This window comes from Mobula birostris, chromosome 11 (assembly GCF_030028105.1).
Source record: "Mobula birostris isolate sMobBir1 chromosome 11, sMobBir1.hap1, whole genome shotgun sequence".
Classification (NCBI taxonomy): Eukaryota; Metazoa; Chordata; class Chondrichthyes; order Myliobatiformes; family Myliobatidae; genus Mobula; species Mobula birostris.
Genome location: NC_092380.1, coordinates 80,097,009 through 80,124,909, shown reverse-complemented (window position 1 = coordinate 80,124,909; position 27,901 = coordinate 80,097,009). Strand labels below are relative to the sequence as shown.

The following is a 27,901-nucleotide window of genomic DNA, read 5'->3' as shown; positions in this document are numbered from 1 at the left end:
ATCAACCTCCACTTTAAATATCCCCAATGAATTGACAATAAACAAGAGAAAATCTGCAGATGCTGGAAATCTAATTACACACACAAAATGGTGGTGGACCTCCGCAACCGTCTGTGGCAATGAATTCCATAGATTCAACAGCCTCTGGCTGGCGGAATTCTTCCTCAGCTCCGTTCCGAGAAGTCATGACTCAATGCAGGAGCCCCAGGCTCAGATCCGCAGCGGCGGCGGCGGGCGGGCAGGCGCTGACGTCAGCGGGCGCGGCCAGTCGCTGGTGAAGGGCCGCGAGTAGACGGCGCTCCGTAGCCTGCGGCTGAGGGTATCCGCACAGGACGAGGTTGGGCTGGACAAGTGCGTCGACCCGAGGCGGCACAACTCGGACAGCCTCCTCGTCATGGCGGCCACCACCATCTCCACCCAGAGAGGCCCGGTAAGATGTCACCCACCCTACCGATGCCGCGGCCCTGTTCCGGCTCCCGAGGGGAGTTCCCGCGGCCTCGCAAACCGGTCGACAGTCCGCGCTCCGGCTCTACTGCAGCAGTACTAGAGCCGACGGGGCGTCGGTCGCTCGTCCCTAGTTGTCGATTTCCTTTCAACAGCTGTCTTGCAATTCATCGTCTGTTTCGTTTTTAAGAATTAAACGCCATCAAGTGTTCGGTAGTCAGCCGGACTCAGGGAAAGGTTTGATGTGGCCAGTCACCCCAAGTTGTATTTTAAAGAGACGATCACTCGGTTCTACTACTGTAAAATTAGCTTGATATGATCTACAGAGACCACGCAATTCTCTTCCTTCTACGATCACATGTAAAATATGTTTTTTTTGTAATCGACTGCAATTAAATGTATTCCTCGGAGTTTCATCACATGACACTTACACTGACTGCTGTATCTGCTGCTCCCAGAATCGATTTCTAATGTTTTCATCGTGTGTGTGTGTGTGTGGTGAGAGAGAGAGAGAGAGAGACCACTCGTTCAGGAGAAAGTGATCAGATTATTAATTAGAGATTTGGGAAGTATAGTTGGACGTTCTCGCTGTTCTGACATCTTTAAATTAAGAAATAAAATCGCATAAACAAATATGACCTCAACAACGAAAAATCAGCTGGAGGAATTTAACGGGTCGAGGATTGCTACCTCTATTCCTACACCTAACCTACACGCACTTCACTGAGGGACACTTCACAAGCGATTTTGTAGGTGCTGAAAATCCTGAACACGCAGAATGCTGGAGGAACTCAGCAGATCAGGCAACATCTATGCAGGGGAGTACACAGTCAACGGGTCCGGTCCTAATAAAGGGTTGTTGTGATTGTTTTCCCTCCACGTAGATACTGCCTGACCTGCTGAGTTCCTCCAGCATGTTGATTGTTGCTTCAGATTCAAGCATCTGCAGTGTCTTGTGTCTCCAAAATATAACTACGTTTTTTTCTCCAACGTATCTTTTTTTTTCTTTCCGAGAATTCCCACGTTTTTAAATTCCCATAATTTTTCACCAGTCATAGAAGACTGGCAACTTGAATCGATCCTGCAGGAGAATGAATGTGGTTCTACTTACTCATAATGTAATCATTTATTTTGATGGAAAATATGTGAGCATTTCCATTCTCATCCTGTTGTGCTTCCATTGTACATATATTTTCTTTTGTTTGGACAATAGTCCATTGATACCAAGAATGAAAGAATATCAGGCATTTTACTTTCTATGTCTGGTGTATCTTGAAAGATTTTTCTGATAGCATGAGATTTGGGTTTATTCATTTATATTGGAGGTAGCAGTTTATGTTTTGACTAACAGCTCTGTAAATGGGAAAACCAGCTATTTTGGAGTGACGTTAAAAGGAGGAATGGTTCAGTAGTCTTACTGTTTTCTCACAGCAGTCTGTATAAGGCGGACTCATCTTTGTTTCTGTATTCCTGATCAGTCCATTTGCCAGGCAGTTGAAGTTATTATACATGATCCAGTCAGAAAGCCAGGAGGGACTGTCACACGCTAGTAAAATTTTGAATTCTAATTCTAATGAGCCAATTAGAAATGAGTTGACTTTTTCTTTTAAATTAAAACATTCTTAATCTTTGCAGTTCGTAACCTCAGGTGTAGATTTTGACTCTGTGTATGTTTAAAGCAAATTTGATGTTTTGCAATTTATAGGAATAGAATAGTAAGAAATAGGAAGATGGAGTTCAGATTAAAATACAGTTCTATTATGTTTTATTGTCAGTTGATTATGACGTATGCTGGAAGCAAATAAATTGTATAAATGTTGCTCTTTTATTGAAGGTGTTCATCGGAGAGCTGCCACAAGATTTCCTTCGCATTGTACCGACTCAGCAGCAGCAGCAAGTGCAGCTTGATGCACAGGCAGCTCAGCAAATGCAGTTTGGAACAGAAACAGCTACTATGGGCAGACTAAGCATCACAGTGGTACAGGTAGGACATATTTGAGTCAAAGCTTTGGTATCAGGAATGGGCCACATTTTTTTTTCCTCTCTACTGTAAAATTGCTTGTGTAAATTGTGCTTTTTCGCTAATAATTGAAAAAGAGCTAGTCTCCCAAAATGCGGTAGAAGTTGTTTACCGTGTTCTGGTAAATTGCTTCTGCTTATCCATGCACTGTCTTTATTAGCTGTCAAATGTTGCAGTAATTTAATGTATTAATTTTACCTTGGGCACATCGAAATGTGTAACTCAAATAAAATCAGTTAGAGGTGTTTTTGTTTTGCACTATGAACTTATGTTTTGTAAATCCAAGGCATTAAACTAATTAAAAGGAGAAGATAGGAATTCGACATGTGTGTATAATTTGGTTTTGCTTTAAGTGAGGAGTGTTGTGGGGTGGATGAAATCACTGGAGAGACAGAGTTACTGGTAGATACAAAGCAGCTTCTTTATTCGACAAAACAAGGTACAGCAGGCATCATACAGACGGAGACGCTTTCGGTAGAAAGGTCTGCTAGCCCTGTGACAGGGCATGATATTTATTTGCTAAACACAAAGGACAATTCCTGTTTACAAAGTATAGACAGTGCTTTCTTTTGAAGCTACATATAAAACATCACACCTTCTGACTTCATCCTTTCCTCCTGACGCCCGCATATCTGGGTTGGTATTCACAGTCTTTAGGAATGCAGGTTAAATCCACAATACATTTATTTGGTATTTTACTTGCTAACATAGAGGACAATTCATATTTATAAAGTATAGATAATATTGTCTTCGAAACTACAGCATCTGGTCAAACTATGGCGTCAGCAGCATCTGGTATTCACAGCTTTTAGGAAATGCATTGTTATGAACTCACTCCACTGTTCTTTGTCAAACAGAAGATTGGTGGCCAAAGTCATTTAAGTGTAAATGAATCATCTACCCAAAAACTCACTCTTAACAAGGAGCACATGTATCAGGTGGTAGCGTCATCACATGTGTAATTTGCACCTTTTTACATATAACCATTATGAATTACATAAACAAAGAATGCTATCTAATAAATACAATTTACCTAGATCACACTTTTTTAGATACCTACAGATTAGAAATTTTTTGACTGTTACTTTGCCTACCTTTCCGATATCACATCAAATTGATACTATGGAAAAAAAATCTAAAAGTTTAAACCCCTTACAAAAGAGCGTAATAACAAATATCTATGACTTGATCATGAAAATCCCTTCAGGGGTATCTGATAAAATAAAGAATGAATGGGAACGAGAACTTCAAGTAAATATATCCGCAGGAGAATGGGCAAAGATTCTTAAATTAGTTAATACTAATGTGTGCTAGACATACTTTAATAGAATTTAAAGTGGTTCATAGAACATATATGTCAAAAGATAAACTAGCCCATTTTTATTCCCATATAAACCCTATGTGTGACAGATGTAACTCTTGAGGTTGCTGCTTTAACCCATATGTTTTGGTCCTGCCCTCTTTTGAAGAAATACTAGAAAGATATCTTTGGTATTGTTTCAGCAGTTTTATATATTGATTTACAACCCCATCCTATTACTGCAATTTTTGGATTACCAATGATTGATTCTAATTATTTATCATCTTCAGCCTGCCGTTTGATAGCATTTGTTACGCTGATGGCTAGAAGATCCATTTTATTTAGGTGGAAAGATTTTGATCCCCCTACTACTCTTCAGTGGTTTTCTCAAACTATAGCTTGTTTAAACCTAGAAATAAATCACGGTTAATTCCTTGATCAAATTCGTGGAAACTTTGGAGTCCTTTATTCAATATTTCCATACATATGACTTAAGTTGATTTTCTTTTTGAATCCTTTTTCGTAATATCTAATTCTTTATGGAAGGAGGAATGGAGTCAAGGACAGAGTAATTATAATTGACAAATTATGGCAGCCCAGTTTTTATTTTCTGTTTTGTTTTCTGTTTATTTTAGGGTTTTTTTTGAATAAATCTTTTGAACTTTTTTTTCTTAAACAAATCTTTTGAACTTTTTTTTTCGGTTTCAATTATCAAGAGATCGGGGGGACCTGTCTGGATATGATATTTGAAACTTATGTTTGTATATATGATTACTATTATCGTGATCCTGTTCTCTTGGTATTGTTATTATTGATATGTTCATTTAACTGATTATAATGCAATAAAAAAAAATTGAAAAGAATGCTTATTGAAATAATATATTTACAGCATTGCTCAAATATTACTGAAATATTAAATAAACAACACTCCTCTGCTTAACTATGAAGCTCTAAGTCTATATAGAATGCAGCTCAACTGTATGCACAGTATTCTATGTAATACAACTACTATACAGACATACACAGTATAGTTAAATTTAAAATTGTCTCATTCAGGCCTAAAGGTTTAATCACTGTGGAGGCTTTCTTACTCTTGTGGGATAATGTCTTTCCTTACAACGGAATCCCTCTGCTTGGCAGGTGAGACTAATGGCAGTGAAACAATCTTAGGTTCTAGCGGCTCCTCCATAGTGGTTGTAGGAGTTAACACTAAGACTGCAGGCAGTGGTCCGACAGCCCTGAGTATGGACACCTTTCTTCTAGTTTGTGTATCTTGATCTTGGGAAGGTGCAGTTAGTTCACTGGAGTTTTCTCTGATTAATTTTTCTATTGCTCCCTTTGTGAGGAGCGGGTAGTGTTGAGGAAACAGGGTCTGCAGAGAGACTTAGATAGTTTAGATGAATGGGCAAAGAAGTGGCAAATGAAATACAATGTTTGAAAGTGTATGGTCATGCACTTTGGTGGAGGAAATAAATGGGCAGACTATTATTTAGACGTCCTGAGGAAGGGTCTCGGCCTGAAACGTCGACTGCACCTCTTCCTACAGATGCTGCTTGGCCTGCTGCGTTCACCAGCAACTTTGATGTGTGTTCCAGGAATGAAAGGGTTACTCTATGAGGAATGTCTGGCAGCTCTTGGGTTGTATTCCCTGGAGTTCAGGAGAATGAGGGGGGATCTCATAGAAACATTCCGAATGTTAAAAGGCCCGAATAGATTAGATATGGCAAAGTTATTTTCCATAGTAGGGGAGTTCAGGACAAGAGGGCACAACTTTAGGATTGAAGGGCATCCATTTAGAACAGTGATGCAGTTAAATTGCTTTAGTCAGAGGGTGGTAAATCTGTGGAATTTATTGCCATGGGTGGTTATGGAGGCCAAGTCATTGGGTGCAATTAAGGCAGAAATAGACAGGTTCTTGATTAGTCAGGGCATCAAAGGGTATAGGGAGAAGGCAGCAGAGTGGGGATGACTGGAAGTATTGGATCAGCCCATGATTGAATGGCGGAACAGACTTCCTAGGCCAAATGGCCTACTTCTGCTTGTATGTCTTATGGTCTTATTAAATGATTTCTTTTGGTTCGCTCATCCAGAATATCATCTGATGAATCCTCCTGCTTTCGTATCTGCATTGACTTCTTTTTGGTCTTTTGTTCATCCAGCTGGACTTTGGTCTTTGCATTTACTTTTACTAGCAGCTTTTTGATCCCCACTTAAAGTACATGCACTATCCTTAATGCACACAGAGTAGACTCTGGTTCATTATACTCAAAAAAGCCGAATACTTGCAACTTTCCTGAAGCTCCTTCAACTCTATTCCAGAGTAAAACCAAGCCACATTTTACAAGTAACTGCATGATTAACATATCAGAAGGTTTGTTGCCTACAAAAACTGTTATAGTCGGACAATTGCTTTCGTAACTTTCACGGTTCCTCTGAGCAGCCTGGTCCTTCCTTGGTCCAATATGCTTTAAAAAAGCAGAGACAGAGGTTGGCACTGACACCTGTCTGCCCTCTGTTGGGCAACGATTCATGGTGTACAGCATGGGAACAGTTGTGCCATCATCCAGTACCTTTCTTAATTTACTTCTGGTTGCCTCTATTAGAGGAAATTTGACATGCAAATGGTGGACATACAAAAGTTGTAGTTGTCTCAGCCACTCATACCCACACAGTGCTGGCTCTCCTGTTTTTACCACAGAAAACCCCAATGCGGCTTGCTGGTTGTTGCATTTCACTGTTGCAAATGTCATTCCCACAGGAGTTATCTTTTCTCCAGTATAAGTTCTTAGTTCAATATCTGCAGGTTTCAGTTTAGTAGTTTTGAAATGGTGTTCAAATTCATTTTGTGGAGTGATTGAAACAGCTGAGCCAGTGTCCAATTCCAATTTAATTAAATTGCCGTTCATTTCCAGTGTAAACCTTATTGCTTGTCTATTGTTAGTTTTCATTTTGTAAATCTCAAAGCTAGCTAGCCCTGTGTCACTCATTATTATCAGATTTTTCATCAACAGCATGCTGACTCATGCTCTTTTTGAAACTGCAGGGTGAATTTTTATCTTTTAATCTTCTCTGTGCAGGCCATTTTTGTCTGCCTGATATGCTCTTTGTATGTAACCTACTTTATTGCATTTTCTGCAACTTTCACCTTTAAACTTGCATTGGTCTGGTGTATGTGAGCCCCTGCCACAACAGTAACACAATTTGTTCGATCAGGCCAGTTTCTGTTTAGACATAGCAATTTTGTTCATGCTCTCTTTTATCCCAGACTGCAACTCAATTTCATTTCTATCTGCTGTTTCCACTGATACAACTATTTCATTTGCTGTTTTAAAAGTTGTGCTGCTGTTACGAGCCATTTTTGAATGCTTTCTTGTAAAATTCCACAAACAAAATGATCTCTCATTTGTATCATTAAACCCATCATTGAACTAACCCTTCCTTTTGATTCTTCTTATGAAACATATAATGTTTTTCAATCAACAATGATTTTGGTTCTAAATGTTCCTGCATTATTTTCATTATATTAGCAAAGCTCATTTTGGTTGGTTTGGTTGAAGCAGTTTAACTTCAAAGCAAACTGTATGTCTTTAAATTCAGTGCACTCAGCAAAATTGGTACCTGTTTCTCATTGGCTGCTCCGTTTGCTTTAAAATATTGCTCAATCTGTTCAGTATACAAAATCCAGTTACCTGTGTGTAATCAAACACTTCAATCTTTCCGATGTAGCCAGCCATTTCTGTTTTTTAAATTTATGACAATTATAACACAGTGCTCACTGTTTGGCAGGCAGTGACTAGTGGGGTACCGCAAGGCTCAGTGCTGGGACCCCAGTTGTTTACAATATATATTAATGACTTGGATGAGGGAATTAAATGCAGCATCTCCAAGTTTGCGGATGACACGAAGCTGGGCGGCAGTGTTAGCTGTGAGGAGGATGCTAAGAGGATGCAGTGTGACTTGGATAGGTTAGGTGAGTGGGCAAATTCATGGCAGATGCAATTTAATGTGGATAAATGTGAGGTTATCCACTTTGGTGGCAAGAACAGGAAAACAAATTATTATCTGAATGGTGGCCGATTAGGAAAAGGGGAGGTGCAACGAGACCTGGGTGTCATTGTACACCAGTCATTGAAAGTGGGCATGCAGGTACAGCAGGTGGTGAAAAAGGCAAATGGTATGCTGGCATTCATAGCAAGAGGATTTGAGTACAGGAGCAGGGAGGTACTACTGCAGTTGTACAAGGTCTTGGTGAGACCACACCTAGAGTATTGTGTGCAGTTCTGGTCCCCTAATCTGAGGAAAGACATCCTTGCTATAGAGGGGGTACAAAGAAGGTTCACCAGACTGATTCCTGGGGTGGCAGGACTTTCATATGATGAAAGACTGGATCGACCAGGCTTATACTCACTGGAATTTAGAAGATTGAGAGGGAATCTGATTGAAACGTATAAAATTCTAAAAGGATTGGACAGGCTAGATGCAGAAGATTGTTCCCGATGTTGGGAAAGTCCAGAACGAGGGGTCACAGTTTGAGGATAAAGGGGAAGCCTTTTAGGACCGAGATGAGGAAAAAGTTCTTCACACAGAGAGTGGTGAATCTGTGGAATTCTCTGCCACAGGAAACAGTTGAGGCCAGTTCATTGGCTATATTTAAGAGGGAGTTAGATATGGCTCTTGTGGCTACGGGGATCAGGGGGTATGGAGGGAAGGCTGGGGCGGGGTTCTGAGTTGGATGATCAGCCATGGTCATACTGAATGGCGGTGCAGGCTCGAAGGGCCGAATGGCCTACTCATGCACCTATTTTCTATGTTTCTATGTTTATGAACCTGTAAGTTCTTTCATTTTCAACATTTTTTAAAACTGCTGTGTCTTTCCTTTGAAGGACACATGCTACACTGTATTTTTTTTAAAACTCTAATGTCTTGCTGAGCTTCCACAAGTAGGTAGTCGTTCATTTTAAAAACACCTTGTTGCCAATTTTATGTTTTATAACTCGCATTAAACTAGTTAAAAGGAAAAGATGGGAGTTCAAAATGTGAGTAACTTTGTTTTAGTTTAAGTGAGGTGCACATATATCACAGAGCATGATGTATGCAATTCATGTATTTTTACATATAACCATAAGAAATTATATGAACAACAAGGAATGCTTAATCAAAGAATATATTTACAAGATTATTACTAAAATATTAAATATGTAACAGAACTGGATAGTACCCTGCTATGGTATGTCACAGATTAATCCTTAAATTATTGTTAATATCTGAAGCTCCAATCCTGCCATCTTTCTCTATGAATTTTACTAAGATATATGGTCTCGCTTTCTCCTTCCTCTTTTCCCCTTTCTCTTAATGAGTTAGTCATTAAATTTTATTCCTAACGTGAGGAAATTGTCAAAATAACACTCATTTTGTTTAATCTTTTACCTTCATAACTTTCTATTCTTCTTCCTTAGCCTCAGACCTGTCTGTTCAGGAACCACCCTTACAACAAGGTGTTGTACTGTTGAGCGCTAATACAGCATTCAATCAATTATTTTCATATTGGCTTCATCTATTAATATTAGGAACCAATATGATTAGGTGATCCTGCTGCTGAAGTAAATCAATATTTGGTTGTTATTATATTTGAACACTGTTCAAAGGCCATTCAGTTCCAATGCTAACTGTTGGTATAAAGCACATTCCTGACCTGCACAAAAATCTTTGAACAAGTTGCTGAATGTTTAAAGTGGAAATTGTTCCTGTGTGTACAGCATAACACTTTGCTCCTCTTTGAATAGGTCCATGCACTTTAGAATCGTGATGTAATGTCAAGAATGTTTCTTGATTATTAAATTTCTTATAAACCTGCATTAGTTGGAAATGCTCCCCAGTTATGTTGCACACTTCTACAGTGGAAATATTGGGTTGTACCAAATTGTACCTTTTATAGTTCAAGGAGGGAATGCATATTTATTGAACAACTAGGGCATCATGGACTTGCACCTCAGACCAAAAGCAGTTTGGGTATCAGTAAGCCAATCTACAACTTTTTGATGTAAGCTAGTGTATCGTATTGGGACGAAAGCAATCTATCCAGCTGATACGGAGGTCATCAATTGCATATCAACAGCAGTTTTATTGTTACTTGCTCTAGCTGTGCAAAAAAAAGTTTATGGAAATATTTTTTCACTGGCATATTGAGCTACAGTTTCTTACAACTTAGAACTCTAATTTTGTATTGTAATTATAATGTCAAATGATTTGAGTATAAAATAGCACTTGTCTGGAAATGTAGTTTGAAACTTTACACAAACCAAACAGATTAAGGTAGAATTACTATTGCAGTCATTGTCAAGTATCTTTGATGTTTGGCTGGTTCATTAGTTCCTTTTAGCTGCAGTTTTTCAATGTTTACAGAATTTATTTTTTATTTATAAATCAGAAACTGACTGAAGGCCTTAGTAGATCAATGTAATTGTTAAAAAACATTAAAGGTTGAAATAGAACCTGAAAGGTTAAAACAGTTGGATTTTGAACTTCCAGAATTAAAGTTCGTAATGGCTCGAAATTCTAAATCTTTATATTGCAATAACCAGTTATACAGATAATATAGAGGATATTCCAACCTTTGCATTTTTTTTGTATTTCAGTCAAAATCGGTAGTTTTATGTTTATAAGCAAACAAGAGACACAGTTATATTCTGTTTCAGTCTGTGTTTGTGAATAACTTTCATTTTTGAGGGGAAAAATCACAGTATGTATAAAAGCCAGTGTTGATCATATCAGCAAAACCCAAAATCGTGGTCAAAGAGTTGACTTTTAAAGAGATACAATAGGTACATGGGTTCAGAGGGAATTTCTGTGCATTGCACATCAAATAGTCACATAGTCATAGTAACCAGGGCTCCACCACCAGGAAGTTCAACTGGTATGTCGGGTCATTTTTCTCACATTGCACCAAACTCCCCCGGCCAAAAACTCCTCCATACTTGACACTTCGCTTCTGTCGCCCGGGCTCAGCCACTCGCCTCGCTTCATAGTCCCCCCAGGCGAATCCAAGCTCTAGGCGGTCATCCACATACGCCAAAACTCCACACACCTTCACTTCCCCCATGGTCTTCCTCATGCCCCGCGGGAAGGATGCAGGGGCTCCGGATATGCCCTTGGGCATCTTTTTGGATCGGAAGAATCCTAGGGAACTAATAACGGCCATCTTCGGCTCGACAGCTCCACCTCTCAGATCCAGCACATTAAACCACGTCGCATAATCCACACACACGCTGCCTCCATCTTCCACGGCACCGGGGTCCAGTTGCTGCGACCTCTCTCTCTCACTGAGGTGTCTTCAGCACTCAACTCCCCTCCCTCGTGGTAGTCGGAGCATCTACTAAGAGGGTCTCACCCTCAGATACCTCCCCCAGGCCATACCATCGCTGGGTCTGGCTTAAATCTGGTACGGGCTCAAGGCTGCTACACACGTCCTCAGAAGCAACTCGACACGCTGAGTGCCCAGACAATGCCCCCATGAACTCCAGGGTCATTAACCAATCATCGTCTTCTGGATAACTACTGGCACTGGTACCCAAAATCTCTGGTGCCATTGCGGTTGTCAAGGGTAAATGCTTCAGACACCGGTTGTAAAACGAACTGTACAACAAGTTGACCTGCGCCCCGGGGTCAAGGATGGTTTTAGCATCGCTTCCCTCTATCCATAACAAAACCCTGGGGCATGGTCCCTCTAAGCCTTCAGGAATAGGGTCTTTTCCTTGTGGAAGTTCATTGGTACATTGCTGGGAACGTGCTTCCCCAGAGACCCCAAGCTGTGCCCCCACTGGGCCTCCATGAAGTTTCCCGACACCTCTCTGATCAGCTGAACAACTAGAGGGGCTGATCCCCTGAAATGATCCCCCTGGCACTGCAAGCGATTTAGCCGCCCTCCTAGCCAGAGAAGACACATTGAAAACCCCCTCACACAAGTCAGGATATTATATAACTTGATTGTACAGGTTGCAGATTTAAGAAGTACCATTTCAGAAGAATCACTGAATTGCTGCTGTAGTGCATCTTGTAGAGGGTACATTTTTGCCACTGGTTGTGATGGTAAATGTATCGTGGCAGCCAATCAAGTGGATTGGTTTGTTCTTGTGGGGGGGCGTGTATCACTCTTGTGTTACTGGTACTGTATTCATCTAAGCATTTGGAAAGTATTACATCACACTTTTGATTTGTGCTTTGTAGATTTCAAAAAAGTCATTGAGAGTCATAGGTGAATAACACCATAGAATTTCTCACCTTCAGCCTACTTTCATAAGAGAGATTTATGTTTCTGGACATAAATGTTATGATGATGGCAACATTGGGGAAAGGTGCTTTAGCTCTATCTCAGAAATGGTTGTGGCCTGGCACCTGTATGATTATAACATAGAACTTTCACACCATGTTCTTACTGTCTCCAGATCTTGCATGTGCAGTCACTATCTGGGAAAGTACTAATGAATTTGGACATCTCACTACAGATCGTTATGATGCACAGCTGAGGGTAGAACAATACCTTGAGCTACCCCCTCGAGCAGGGTATCAGAACTAGAATGATTGTAGTGCTGGTTAAGAGCGTCACTATTCTTTCCCTGCCAACAGCACTGTCATTTGTGTCATTGAGTCCAGTTAGTCTTCTAGTGGTGGGAGAGGATGTGTCCAGAGAGCTGAAAGAAGTTGATACATATACAGAAGTATGATTTTTGTGAGATTGGGCTGCTGCTTAATGGTTTGATTCCCATCTTGGGCACAAGTTATCAGATACTTGGACAAAAAGAAAATAAAGTTGTTTTGAGCACATTCCTTTGTTTCATTCAGATCGATACTGAGTGGTCAGTCTGATTTTGTAACAGAAGTTTTAGACAAATTGATAGTTTTCAGAGCGGAGTCAAGTGTCCTTCATGTTGCTGTGGACCTGTAGTCTGCGTGGGCCACTCTACATCAAGGAGAACAGATTTCCTTCCCTGAATGATATTACTGAATTAAGAGATCTGTAAAAGCATTCTGAAAGTTTCATTACACTAGATTATTTATGATTACTACAGATGGTCTAATTAGCTGAATTTGAACTGAGAAGCTCATTTAATAGCATTTGAACATGTTTGTTGGTCATTAATCATACTACTACTACCTCGACTCAGGCCTAGGGGGCTGGCGTCGGGCACGATGACAGACTCTCCACTTCTCCTTCCCTCATCAGTGTGTTCAGTTCATCTACATTAGCCGCGCCGCTGCCTTCTAGGAGTGTGTTGACCATAGTCTTGGGAGGGCTCCCAGGGTTCATCATCCCATGCTTGGGCTCCCATATGATGACTAGGCTGGCAGGTAGCTCGGGGTGGCATAGACAGTGCCCCGCTAGTTGCAGTCTTCTCGCCTCGATTTTAGTGGTGAGCATCCGTAGGTTGTTGTAAGTCTCTCAGTTACTTTTAAAAAAATTGGTACTGTAGGGACTCCTTAATTTCATTAGGCAGAACTCACCCAGACAGAGTTAAGTTCATCCTGTATGTTACATATTACGTTGCATGTTATTATGTTTTGGCGGAGGGACGATGAGGTTTTTTCTGATGTATATATGATATTGCCATTTGTTTGTGTGGTAATAAAGTGTATATTAAAAGTAATTACACTCGTGTTGATTTTTGTCGACACTCCTACGATATAATTTCCTTCCAAATACCTAAAAAAAAAATTAGCAAGGACCCAATAAATGATTAGATTTTTCCCTTTCAGTAATCATTCCAATTATTAGTTAAAGGTGCCAGAAGGTGTAGTTTTTTTGTCGTAGTTTGAGGGTCGGGCTGGCCAGTGGTGTAGTAGTATCAGCACTAGACTTTGAGGTGGATGGTCCTGAGATTGAATATGGCCATGTCCTAACCTGGGCAACTCTGTGTGGAAGAAAAGTCTGGCAATCCACTTCCATATCTTGCCAGAACTGCACTAGGATCGTCATGAGTTGACAACTGGACAGCACTCAACAACAACAACAGTTTAGGGATCAAGGATAAGATTGGAGAAGGAGCGAATTTCTCACTCAGTTGTTAAATGCGTAGATATTTGAATCTCCCTTTCAAATTCAACCTGCCTTTAAGTTTTCACATTTAAAATGATCCTATGTGAACTGAGAGCTTAAAATATTTCTTCCCCATAGTTCTTTTGATAACAGAAACTAATTTTGTAGACTTTTTCTGCTAAGTGATTCAGAAAAGCTGATACTTGCATATTATTTGTGTTGATCACATTATTTGGTTGGCAGCCTGTGACTCCCTTGGGTTTGAAACATTTAAACATTAGGTAGTAAAATGTAATTATTCCCTCTCCTGTTCTGTTTTTATTTACTTCCTTCAGCAAAGAGAGTACATGCCATTTGCTAGTAGAAGGAAATGCATTACCTAATTTTTGCACTTTTTATAAAGGTGCTCAAAGAATAAACTGAAGGGACATCGGACTTATTACTTAGTGATACTGGGGTTCATTCTTTAGTTGGAAAGGCCATCCACATCTAGTCTGGAATTATGGGCCGCTTGATGATTACAGAATTGTGGATACATTTGACATATTGGCATCCCTGATTAGGATCTATTTGGGCAAGCAGTTTCACAAAATCCTAGCTGGTTAGAGCCTTAGCAATACTGGAATTTCTGCAGCTGATGATATCTAATAGTTTATGTTGCATTTTATTTATCCAATTGTGTATGTAAATTTCATAGGCAAAACTGGCAAAAAACTATGGAATGACACGCATGGATCCATATTGCAGAATACGTCTTGGTTATGCTGTTTATGAGACGCCCACAGCACACAATGGAGCAAAAAACCCAAGATGGAACAAAGTTATACAGTGCACTGTGCCACCTGGGGTTGATTCCTTCTACCTGGAGATATTTGATGAGGTAATTGTCTAACACAACATCTTCACATTATCTCTGTTGCTTTTCAGCAGAGTTGCTAAGAAATTAAATTTTAAAATGTCTGCAATTTTTTTTACGCTTACTTAATTATTGTGCATTTATTTAAATTTGTGCTGCCTGATGCCTCTGTTTTCAATTCTGACCTTTGGTGGTATTTCCATAGCGTTTTCATATTCTCCCTCTGACTGTGTGGGTCTCCTTTTGGATTCTCTTGTTGCTTTCCATATTCTAAAGTTGTGGCTACTGTAAATTGCCCCTAATACGTAGGTAGGTATTAGTGGTAAATCTGGTGGAGGGGTAGATGTTAAGGTAGGTAAATAAATTACAATTAACTTAAAATTGGTGGTTCTGGGCTGGGGCTTGTTACGGTTCTGTATAACTGATATTTCATTGAAGTCCTTTGCCGCTGTTTTCCTTGTCTGTTTGCTTAATCTCTGTAAAAAGAAACTTACCACAATTTAATGGTTCCATTGACAATGCCACAATATCCTCCAGTTTTGTCATTCGCCAATTAACATTGTTAATATTTGGATTGTTAGTCATCTCGTGAGACCATGGATTTGCGCCTTGGAAGGTTTCCAGGGCGCAGGCCTGGGCAAGGTTGTATGGAAGATCAGCAGTTGCCCATGCTCTAAGTCTCCCCTCTCCACGCCACCGATATTGTCCAAGGGAAGGGCGCTAGGGCCAATACAGTTTGGCACCGGTGTCGTCGCAGAGCAATGTGTGGTTAAGTACCTTGCTCAAGGACACAACATGCTGCCTCACTGACGCTCGAACTAGCGACCTTCGGATCACTAGACCGACGCCTTAACCACATGGCCACACGCCAATTTGGACTGATGTCTTTCTATCTAAATGTGTCATTTGATCACTACAGTGAATAATATACCCACAACACAGATCCTATGAAGCTACCACTAGCCATATCTGGGCAATTTCAGCATTTTCCCTATCATCCCTACTCGCGCCTCCAGGTGGTCAATCAGTTTCCTAAACAGGCAATGTTTTCCCTTCAAGGCCATTTAAGTTAAGTTTTTTCTGAAACTTTTTATCTCATACCTTGACACACCCTTCTCCTCAGGTTAATTGGAGGTGATTTTTTAAACACAATGCTAGTTTCTACTGATCAGTTAGAAGCTTTCTAGGTGTTTTCTAACTCTGTTGTTAATGTGGTTTAAGATGGCATTGGGGAACCTCAGCGACTTCTGATTGGTGGCTAACGAATCCAAGGATAGCAACTAAATACTTTGTTAACCACACTTTTTTCTGGCAAACAATCATCCCAAGTCCCGTTGGACTTGGAGGCAATTCAATGTGACAGGACCAATGGAAGGCAAGGCGGAGGGACTGTTGCTAAGAGCGTGGAAGAGCATGAAAGATTGGCACATGCCGAATCGAAGCCGCGATTATGTGAAAAAAAATATATACATGCACGAATCTCAAGGTTATATAATGTATATGTACTTTGATAATAAATGTACTTTCACCTTTAATAACTCCCTTGAATCCTGATAATAGGCTAACTGGTCTATAATTTCCATGTTTTCCTTTCTTGCTCTTCTTAAGTAGCAGTGATCCATTGAGTGTTCCAAACTGAAGGAATGGTTTGGACCACGTACATGGACAGGAAATATTTGGAGCAAAATGTGCCAAATGCAGAGAAATGGGACTAGCTCCTGAATATATATCGGTTGGAATGGATGAGTTGAACTGAGTTGTGAAGAAAAAGCATTTCAGGATGTATATTGTATACATTTCTCTGACACTAAATTGTACCGTTGAAACCTTTGAGCCTGTTTCTGTGCGCTCTACTCTTGACTCCAGGGTGACCTTGTCCATACATCAAAAGCAAACCCTGGACCTGGTGTGTATGCAAAATTGATGAAGATGGGAATATAAAATCTGACCTGAAGAATTCTGTGCTAAGTGATAATTTTGTAAAGTTTCATCCATTTGCAGAGGATCATAGAACGAAGTTAAATCGTAATATTGTCTTGCTTACAATTCTAACCTTGCTTTTGAATATCTTTAGCTTGCCTTTAGTTGCATCTATATATATTTTATTGAAGCATATGTTTTCTACTTGCAGCGAGCTTTCTCCATGGACGACAGAATTGCTTGGACTCACATAACTATCCCAGAATCATTAAAAGAAGGAAAAGTGGTGGATGAATGGTACAGCCTTAGTGGGCGACAGGGTGATGACAAAGAAGGAATGATCAACCTTGCTATGTCTTATGCAGTAAGTGAAATGCAAACTTTTCACTTTGAGCATGTTACTATGGATTTGTTTGGAAGAAATTTCGAGAGGGTGGGGGACTTTGTCATTGTTTGCACTGTAGGGAGGGAGGGATGTCATCAGAGGCTCACGCAGCAGGTATTCAAAACAGTGATTGATACATTTTGGATATTAAAGGAATCAAGGCTCATGGTGTATTAACCTTGGCACTGAATTAAAAAAAAAATCAGCCGTGGTCATGACAAATGGCAGAGGAAAACCAAATGAGCTGAATGACCTACGTCTACTTGTATTTCTAATGGAACAATACATTTTAAGACCTGTCAAACAGGTTGGCAGTGAAATGTAACAATTAAAACTGAAGGTTAGTTCAAAGTAAATTTATTATCAAAGTACGGCATAGTGGCATCAGCGCTGGACTTCGGGGCAAGAGGTCCCGAGTTCGAATCCGGCCGGCTCCCTTGCATGCTCTCCATCCATTCCCGGCATTGAGTGTCGAGCTAACAACTTGACTTTGTAAAAAAAAACACCTGGAGAGGGATGGGCTCTGCCAGGTTTCAGATGCCCAAGACATGCTGTACGATGAGTATAATAGCTTGTCATGACGGTGCCCTGACAGAGTTAAGGGCGCGCGCGTATGTATATACACACACTCTTACACTCTCACCCTCTCACCCTCAGCATTCAACACAACACTCACAACACGCTGGAGGAACTCAGCAGGCCGGGCAGCATCCGTGGAAAAGATCGGTCGATGTTTTGGGCTGGAACCCTTCGTCAGGACTGTAGGGAGAAGGGGCAGAGGCACTATAACGAAGGTGGGGGGAGGGTGGGAAGGAGAAGGCTGGTAGGTTCCAGGTAAAGAACCAGTAAGGGGAAAGATAAAGGGGTGGGGAAAGCGAGGCAGGGAAGTGATAGGCAGGAAAGTTGAAGAAAGAATAGGGGAAAACCCAATGGGTAGTAGAAGGAGGCGGAACCAAGAGGGAGGAGGTAGGCAGCTGGGAGAGGGGGCAGAGTGACATAGGGATGGGGGAGGGAATTACTGGAAGTTGGAGAATTCTATGTTCATACCCAGGGGCTGGAGACTACCTAGACGGTATATGAGGTGTTGCTCCTCCAACCTGAGTTTAGTCTCATCATGGCAGTAGAGGAGGCCATGTATGGACATATGGGAATGGGAAGCAGAGTTGAAGTGGGTGGCTACTGGGAGATCCTGTCTGTTTTGGCGGACAGAGCAGAGGTGCTCAACGAAGCGGTCAATGCCCCTTCCTCCTACAGTCCTGACGAAGGGTTCCAGCCCGAAACGTCGACCGATCTTTTCCACGGATGCTGCCCGGCCTGCTGAGTTCCTCCAGCGTGTTGTGAGTGTTGCTTTGACCCCAGCATCTGCAGATTATTTTGTGTTGAGCATTCAACCATTGTGAAAATACAAAAAGAAAGGGGGGTGGAAGAAGTAAGAATAATAAATAAGCAATACATATTGAGAACATGAGATAAGGAAACCTTAAAAGTGAGTCCATAAGTTGTGGAAACATTTCAGCGATGAGGCAAGTGGAGTAAAATTATCCCCTTTTGTTCAAGAGGCAGATTGTTGAGGGGTATTAACTGTTCCTGAAACTGTGGTGAGAGTCCTGAGGCTCCTGTACCACCGTGAGAAGAGAGCATGTCCTGGACAGTGGACTCCCTGATGATGGATGCTGCTTTCCTGCAGTAACGTTCTGTGTAGACCAATGGTTGGGAGAGCTTTACCCGTGATGGACTGGGGCGTATCTATTAGTTTTTGCAGAATTTTCCATTCAAGGACATTGGTGTTTCCATACTAGGCTGTGATACAGCCAGTCTCCACCACACATCTATAGAAGTTTGTCAGAATTTTAGATGTCCTGTTGAATCTCCGCAAACTCCTAAGGAAGCACAGGCGCAGCCATGCTTTCTTCGTAATTACCTTTGTGTGCTGGATCCAGGGCAGATCCTCTGAAATGATAACACACTGGAATTTAAAGTTGCTGACCCTCTCCACCTCTGAAACTACATTCTACACAATTAGGAAAGCTCACCAATGGTTTTAAATTGAGAGCGAGAATTTTATTTTGTGTACTTCAGTGAACAATGAGATTTGGTAAGAGATAGAATGTGGGTGATAGTGTTTTGGATGACCTACTTTGAGGATAGAGTATAAACCAACCAGGAGTTTAGCATGACAAAGATGAAATGGGGACTTTTGCATGTTAGGAATCATGAACCTGCATTTTGTTTTTGCCACCTGTACAGAGGTATTTTCATAGTTTGTACTAGGTAACTCCAAATTGTAATATTTACCCTGCTATGTTTTCTAAATGATTAGATGCACTCCTCGGCAGAATTTGCTTTAAGATATTGGTTTGTTTCACTCACTTCCATTTGGATAATTTTGCTGCTGTATTATACTGGTGAATGTTGCAGTTGAAACAAAGATTATATGGGATAAGTTGATTTTTTAAAAAAAAATCTCGCAACACCTTCATTTAATTATACAGTTTGAAAGGAAAGTACTGCACTCCTGTAATGTTTCTATTCGTTCTTCAAATAGACTCTGCCACCAAACATGTTCGTGCAGCCACAACCAGTAGTACTGATGCCCACTGTCTACCAACAGGGATTAGGATATGTGCCAATTACAGGTATGATTAAATCTTTCAGATTCTTCTTTTAACATTCTAATCTGTTTGTATCCACCAGGATGTACATGATTCAAATATTCAAGTAAAACAAATGTTCTCAATTGGAGAAGAGGCTGCAGGGCCCTTTTATTGTTTCCGAGTTCATACAAGCTGTTTATTTATTTAACAAGCTTTATTGATTAAAATACAAAGTTTTATTGATTATATTGCTCAGTTGAGGAGACAGCTGTAATATGACAGTTTCCTGGTTTGGCAAGTGGGGAAAATCAACCAAAGTTGCTTCCTGATCATTGTGGAAATTTAACTTCATTTAATTACCTTACTCTATGGCTGAAAAGGGCTCCACTGCTCATTGAACTTCAGCATGAAAGAAGTGCCATCGGGTGACAATGCTTGTAGAGGGATCCTCCTCCAATATGCAAGAGATTGAAGGTTAACGGGAGAGCATCTTGGACTTACTCGCATGCCATTTCACATTTTTCTCTTTTCACAGGATGTTGGTGTTATTGGACATTTTGCTTGTTTAATTATTTTTGATTTTGTTTCATCTTTCCCATCCCTATTTTTTAAAAAATAACTTTGCCCTTCCTCTGAGTGAGAAACTTTTTTTAAACACCATACAGTGTCTGTCAGGTATACAGAATTGAGCAGAATGAACAGTAGAATTACTTGTAATATTGCATCCAGCCACACTGGTGTGGCTGGTGTAATTTGTCATGTCATGGTATGTGGGACTGAATTTCAGTTGAGGTTGGAATTGTAGTCCTATGGGAAAACTAATTTTGGATCACTTCCTGCCAAATACTGAACAGTATAAGCAAGCACCTTTTCCGTTTTTTTTACACCTGGTTTGTTGTTTACAGTCCAAAATGTGTTAGAGGTACCCACTTAGATATTGCAGAATCTTCTTTTGAATTTATGTTCCAATTTCAGCATTATCATCTTTCTTTAAATTTATTTGCACGTTTAAAAAAAATGTAATTTTTTATTTGCTAAGAATATACACTAAATAAAATATTAACCTAAAAGAATCTTAGAAACCTTTACTAACTTCGATCATCAGAACTCTATAGAGAATTCTTATGCTCATGTAAGCAGCACATTACAGGAGGCTGATTTTTGCTGTCTCATTAGAACTGTACACTATTTTTAGAGTAATTGTTTTGATCCAATCCAATAAACTTGAACTCATAATTAAAAAAAAAATTAAGTTATTAGCACTGAAAACTGCATATTGCAAATCTTGCATCCGATTTCACTAAGGACAGAACTGGTGTTATTCCTTTTAAAATAAGTATTCACCCCCTTCAAATCAGTATTTAGTAGATGCACCTTTGGCAGTAATTACAGCCTTAATTCTGTGTGAATGGGTCTCCATCAGCTTTGCACATCTGGACAGCGCAATTTTCCCCATTCTTCTTAACAAAACTGCTCAAGCTCTGTTAGATTGCATGGGGATCATGAGTAAACAGCTCTTTTCAAGTCCAGCCACAAATTCTCAATTGGATTAAGGTCTGGACTCTGACTTGGCCACTACAGGGCACTAACTTAGTTGTTTTTAAGCCATTCCTGTGTAGCTTTGGCTTTGTGCTTAGGGTTGTTGTCTTGCTGGAAAACAAATCTTCTCCCAAGTTGTTGTTTTCTTGCAGACTGCATCAGGTTTTCCTCCAGGATTTCCCTGTATTTTGCTGCATTCATTTTACCCTGTATCTTCACCAGCATCCAGAGCCTGTCTCAGTAAAGTATCCCCACACCATGGTGCAGCCACCATCATGCTTCAAGGTGGGGTGGTGTGTTTTTGATGATAGTGGTGGTTGGCTTATGCCAAATATACTGTTTAGTCTGATGGCCAAAAAAGCTCAATTTTGGTTTCGTCAGATCATAGAACCTTCTCCCAGCTGATTTCAGAGTCTCCCTCATGCCTTCTGGCAAACTCTAGCTGGGATTTCATGTGAGTTTTTTTTTTAAAACAATGGCTTTCTCTTTGCTACTCTCCCATAAAGCTGCAACTTGTGAAGCACCTGGGCAACAGTTGTTGTATGCGCAGTCTCTCTCATATCAACCATTGAAGCTTTTAAGTCCTCCAGAATTTCTTGGTGGCCTCCTTCACTAGTCCCCTTCTTGCACGGTCACTCAGTTTTTGAGAACGGCCTGCTCTAGGCAGATATAGAGCTATGCCATATTCTTTCCATTTCTTGATGTTTGAGGGATATTCGGTCACTTTGAAATTTTCTTGAATCCATCTCCTGAGTTATGCTTTTCAATAACCTTTTTGTGGAGTTGCTTGGAGTGTTCTTTTTCTTTTGTCTTCATGGTGTAGTTTTTTTCCCGGGATAGTGACTCGCCAGCAGTTGGACCTTCCAGATACAGGTGTACTTTATTACAAGTAATTGGAACACCTTGACTGCAAACTGGTTTCCAAAAACAGATCACCATTTAACTAATTATGTGACTTCTAAAACCAATTGGCTGCACCAATGATGATTTGTCATGTCATATTAAACAGGGTGAATACTTATGCAGTCAATTATTTGTAGTTAATTTAGATCACTTTTAACTTTGACGCAAGAGTCTTTTCCTGTTGATCAGTATATGTAAAAAAAAAAGCTAAATTGAATCCACTATGATTCAATATTGCAAAACAATAAAACATGAAAACTTCCGGGGGGGGGGGAGGGGTGAATACTTTTTCTAGGCACTGTATAACTGGCTAATTAGCAATAGTGGCAGACTCAGAATTGTCCTGTGATGAAGGCATGACAGTTGCAGTGTCCAGCATCTCATAGAATGGCTGTTTCTGTTTGATTTTCGGCATTGCGTAACCTACTGCCAATCTGTTTTTAAAGACAAAATTGATCATCAAATAGAAATAGTTGTGCTTGCACTCTGAATCTTTCTAAGTAATGAACTGGAAACCATCTGTGTTTGAAAGATGAGATGAATGAATGTCACAAACTTTTTTATTTTCCTCTTTCTGTTTTATGATTTAATCTGAAGCTTATGCTGCGTATGAATTTTAGTAAATTCATTAAAATTTATTACTGCTCAATAATCTTGTATAAATGATTGGACCATCCATAATGAAGTGCCTTTCAGTAAATACCTACAACATAAAACCACATCCCAAGGTTCTCCAGGAAAATCTGAGCACCATGCCACTCCATTGAAACATCAGGTAATGGGTGAATAAAACAAGGGTGAGCTTCTGGTAAATTAGATATTTGAGGCGGTAGAGGTTAAGGAGCATTCCAGTATGCAGATGGTTTAGTGTATGGGCAGCGTATCTTTAATCATACTGAGCCAGATGATCTGGCTTGCCAACTGGTCTTTCTGGCTGGAAGGTGGGTATGTGGGTGGGGGTGTGCCTTGATACTGAACCACTGACCTTTCAACTTCCCCAATGGCCTTCCAGTTGTGGCACTGGCCTGTAGAACACACTGTCTCAGGCTTGTGCCAGAGGACAGCCTCTGACAGGATTCTCAGTGTGGAGGAACAGAGGGATCAAGGGGTCCACATTCATAGATCCCTCAAAGCTACCGCGCAAGTTGATAGGGTGATTAAGAAATTGAATTGTGTGTTATCCTTCATTAGTTGGTGAATTGATTTCAAGTGCTGAGAGTCAATTTTGTAGCTCTATAATACGTTGGTCAGGCCACACTTCGAGTATTGTGTTCAGTTCTAGTTGCCTCATTATAGGGTGGATACAGAGGGGATTTACCAGGGTGATTTAGAGAACGTGTCTCATGAGGTACATTGTGTGATTTAGGGCTTTTCTCTTTGGAGTGAAGGAGGATGAGAGGTGTATAAGACATAAATGGCGTGAAGAGCCAAAGACTTTTTCCTGGGGTGGAAATAGTTAATATGGAGGGGACATAATTTTAAGGTCATCGGAGAAAAGTATAGGGGGTAAGTCTGGTAGGTTTTTTTATAGCATAAAATGTGCTGCTGGAGTGACACATGATGAAAGAAAAGTGGAGGGCTACATAGAAGGGAAGATTTAGATTGAACTAAATCAGTATGTCATTGTGGGCTGAAAGGCCTGCTGTGCTGCAGTGTTCTATTTGGAACCTCTTTTAGGAGAGAGTTGGTGCCTGCTCACCTGGAAAAATAGGTCATTATGTTATGCTGTGGTTAAGAATGAGTCCATTAAAATCTAACTGGATGTACTAGAAGTAATCTGTTTAAACTTTTAAAGAATGTTCTGCAATTTGAATAGCTAGCTGCCTGTAGTTTTTGAGTATTGTTTGCAGCACAGCAGGAAGGAGAAATTGCTCTCTGATTTCATAGTTGTTAATCAGCAACTTTCAAATATGGTGCATCAACCACATCGGCCCAACATTTGCTTTTGCAGCCTTCTTGCCCTAAGAAACCAGGCCTTGTGTCTTATGTCTTTATAATAATTGCCTGGCACATTCACCAGTGGAGGTGTAGTAATGCTATTTAATTATGTTAGTGCTTGTTGTTCTTACCTTTGAGGTCTTATGCCATCTGTGTGTTTCTGTCTGTATTAGTGCATGTAGCTTTTTTTCTACCAAACTGCACCCTGTGAAAAGCAATTGGATAATGCTTTTCTTTTTTTCAAGAGAAGACCTGTTTTAGTTTACTGGGGCTAAAGTTTTAAAAGAGAATCTACACCAACTATTCTTGTAAATCACTATCAGCATGCACAAAACAGCTAAGTGGTCCCCAGCTCACTGATGACTTCACTGCGCATTATTCATGAGACAAGGTCTTAAATGTTTTAGCAATTCAGAGGTAGGGTAAGTGAAGAAATGACCATAAGCTTGAAGGAAGTGGATTTTTAACCTGTATAATGACATATCCCGTCCACTGTTATATGACCTATATAATACATTCCTTTAAAGTTTTAAAAGAATTCCTAAGAATTCCTTTAAAGGTGCTATATAGTTCATAACTAATCAGATGTAGTTATCAATTAAGTAGCATTTTGTTAAATGCATCTTGGACTAATGAACCCTAAAAGTTTTGTTTAAATATCACCATGATTACTTCACTATGTAATAATTGTTCCCAAAGAATGCAAACTACTGGATTTTGATTAAAAAGCAACTCTTAAAGATTGTTAAAGTATTGAACTCTTCTTTCCCTACCAGATGTGGGCAAGGGACCAGTATTGTAGTGGGTGGCTGGTTCTAGTTATAGGGAATGCTGATGTCCACTGCCAGGCTAGTCTTTGGATTGCTAATTGCCTACACTGTGCAGTGCCCATTTTGGGGCAAAAGATGTCTAACCCGTAAAACAAAATCAACTATTAACTTTTAAAATCATAAAAAGTTCTTCATTAGCAGTAATAGCGTGTAATACATCAATTTAAATATTCTTTTTCATTAAAGATTTGGTTTTAACATCTGACTGCCAATCATATAATTGAAACTGGAGTAGATTTAAGAGATTTTTCTGGACTTTTGTATCATGATTAGTTAACCCGAGCGAGAGACGAACTTTTAATGTTTGCATACTCACATCAAAATGTTCATGACTAAAGTTATTTCTGATCCATTTGTACTTAGAAATTGAGCAGATTGGTATTGCATAACCACTACTCATTGTCATTCTGTTAGTGCTGGAAATCTTTCTTGCCCATGGAACCTACTGTACATGTTTCAATTTCTGTGCAGGAATCAAATTATTAGAATCGGTTATGCATGGGTTATGGTTGTAAATTGAATTGTTTATTTGTTTGGCTAGCTTACTAATTAATTAAATTTATTCGGACATGTTATTAATGTGCTCCTTGGTGTTTTGCTGCTTTAAATTTCCTATTTCCCACTTCAGGGCTTGAGTATTTTGCATTGGGTAAGTTTTAAGATTTTTCTCACAGGGTAAAATGTCTGCATGAACACCTTCAATATGCATTTGCTTTGTACTTTAAAGTGGCTGTTGCATAATGTTTGCATTGGATCAGTAAATGAAGTCTAGCTTAATATTGAACTAACCTGCATTGGTATTATTTTTGTGCTTGCAAACTAAATCTTCACACTTGCACCAATTACAGATGTTTTGCCAGCATAGTAGGTGCACACTTTAAAATGTGTTCCTCTAAAGCCACTCTTGTTTTGAAAGCTTTTCATGTTAAACCTAGTATTGATCTGCAGAAGTATTACTTTCAGACTATTAGTTAAGTAACTAGTTTTATGGAATTTGTACTGGCATGACAGACAAATTGAAATTCGAGTAATATTTTGGTTAAAACTTCCAGCTCACAAAATTATTCCGTTGGATAAGTGTAGATACTTTAATAGTTATTCTGACAAGTTGCAAACAGCCTGCATGAATTAAGTTGGTGAACTTTAATTCTGTTTCAGTAATATGAAACATTTGTAAATATTGCATGCAAAGAAGTTTTTTGATTTTGCCCAAAAGCGGTTCATTGGTACCTCACTTAGTGCTTGAGATGCATTCCCAGTAGCAAGAATGCTGGTGGAATCAGCACATACGGGTCAATATTCATGTTATGCATGTGGAGAAGTGTTTCTTGTCAGTACTGCAGTGCCAGGAACCTGGTATGAACACCTGCTCAATCTGGTTGAGGGCTCAGCCCTCTGGCACACCAACACTCACAATATGGTTAGTGATTTCATTGTTCTGACTCAGTACCAGGCAATAGGCAGTGACTGCTTGTACTAGGCATATAATTACTTGGCATTAAGGTGCAGGAGCAACTTCTATTCCACGTGTTGTCAGATCACTTGGATCCTGCTGGTGTGAAGGTGATGGATGCTGCTATTTTAAACCCCATTCCTCCCCCTTGTTTAGCTTTACAGCAACTCAGCCTGAAGATGTGCTCTGGTACCTCAATGTCAAATGGCAGTATTGACTGGACAAACCAGCTCTCATAGGCAGCCTCTGCCTGTTACCTGGTTTACTCCACACCAAACTTAGTAGTGATGTGATCACCATTTTACTGCAGGAGCACCAGGCTATAGCACAGCTTTGTGCCAGGTTTTCAGTATAACAGTATACAGTCAGAACAAGCATCTTTTTAAAGTATGTGGGGCAGGGGATAGGTACATTATTGTTAGAGTCTAGCAGGATCAAGAGCACTATACTACCTGGGAAGTTTGGATAGTATTATTGACAAAGTGCATTTATTTTAAATTACTTAGGGCAACAACTGGGTATAATTACCCTCTTTTAGGGTATTAATGTGCCTGTATTTTTAAAAATACTAATTGAAAATTACGTTTAAAATGAATTTGATCATGTTTCCATTATCCATATACTGGATAATGAAAACTGGAATTGTAATGTTTGATATCCCACATAGCAATTATAAATGGCACAAAATATGGTTTAGCTTGCAACACAAGTGTCAATGCTTGTTTTACTCAAAATAATGTACACATTAGGTATATGTTAATTTAATTCAACATGGCATTCCTGAACAATTCTTTCAGTATTTCATATTTGGTAAGTTAAATACGTACAAAATGTCACTTGCTGAGGCTTGTATATTGCATGCTGAGCCATTTCCATATCCCTGTTGTACTAAACATTTATTTTAGATTTTTGGCATGTTGTCTTAAATAAATATTGTTAAATCTTTATAGGCGTGCCAACTGTTTATACACAAGGAATGATCCCTGTTGGAGCACCAACACAGGTTTCTGCTCCACAAAGTCTGTACAGTGAGGAAGATCTCAAATCTATTCAGGATATGTTCCCTAACGTGGACAGAGAAGTGATCCGAACAGTGTTGGAAGCACAGGCAGGCAACAAGGATGCAGCAATTAACTCCTTGCTTCAGATGAATGAAGAGTCGTAGAAATATGGTCAATCAATGTTGCTAACACCTCATCATAACTGAAGTATTTCTGCATCAAGGACTTTGAGCTTTCTCAGCTAATTTATCTGGTTTAAGAATGCATGTGTCCAGTAATCTGCACATTGTACTAAAAGTTTGTAATTGTATTAAACTTAGAGCATTCCATAATCTTAGTGCATATGTTTAAGATCAGAGAGGCTGGTGCAATCATCTTGCGGATAATACTTATGAAAAGGTTCTCCGCTGAGCTTTGTTTTAACTTGATGCTTATGATTTTTGCAGTGGGCCTGTTATACATCCTGCAGAATTCTGTGCACATTGTTTGGTTGTCAAATGCTTTCCCAGAGTATTGTTGTTACTCAAGAGTTTATTAAAATGTATATTAGTTGTAAAGATATATATCACGAGTTGAATAGTCATAGTGTATTATATCACAAGTTTCATTATAAAATAAAATTGCCTAAAATTACTGGCTAGGTGCAGGTGTAAAGGGTAGGTGGGAAAAATAAATTGTTTGGATTGTA

At 39.7% G+C, this 27,901-nt stretch overlaps 1 protein-coding gene across 2 annotated transcripts; it reads left to right on the top strand.

Moving 5' to 3' along the window:
• The first annotated feature begins 228 nt into the window (after window positions 1–228).
• On the top strand, window positions 229–27,901 carry tollip (toll interacting protein). Of its 2 annotated transcripts, XM_072272642.1 has the most exons (7): window positions 229–430; window positions 2,279–2,428; window positions 14,492–14,674; window positions 16,782–16,934; window positions 19,501–19,591; window positions 25,388–25,408; window positions 27,163–27,901. In XM_072272642.1, the coding sequence occupies exons 1-7, from the start codon at window positions 395–397 to the stop codon at window positions 27,375–27,377; spliced, it is 849 nt and encodes a 282-aa protein (XP_072128743.1). In that variant the 5' UTR covers window positions 229–394; the 3' UTR covers window positions 27,378–27,901. The 2 variants fall into 2 exon arrangements, with proteins under 2 accessions (XP_072128743.1, XP_072128745.1); XM_072272644.1 differs by lacking the exon at window positions 25,388–25,408 and having other exon boundaries at window positions 231–430.

Bases quoted from the DNA above. Each gene is read 5' to 3' on its own strand.
- tollip (XM_072272642.1), top strand. From the start codon at position 395: ATGGCGGCCACCACCATCTCCACCCAGAGAGGCCCG. The intron at 431-2,278 runs GTAAGATGTCAC...CTTTTATTGAAG, and splicing joins TCTCCACCCAGAGAGGCCCG to GTGTTCATCGGAGAGCTGCC. The intron at 2,429-14,491 runs GTAGGACATATT...TAAATTTCATAG, and splicing joins TAAGCATCACAGTGGTACAG to GCAAAACTGGCAAAAAACTA.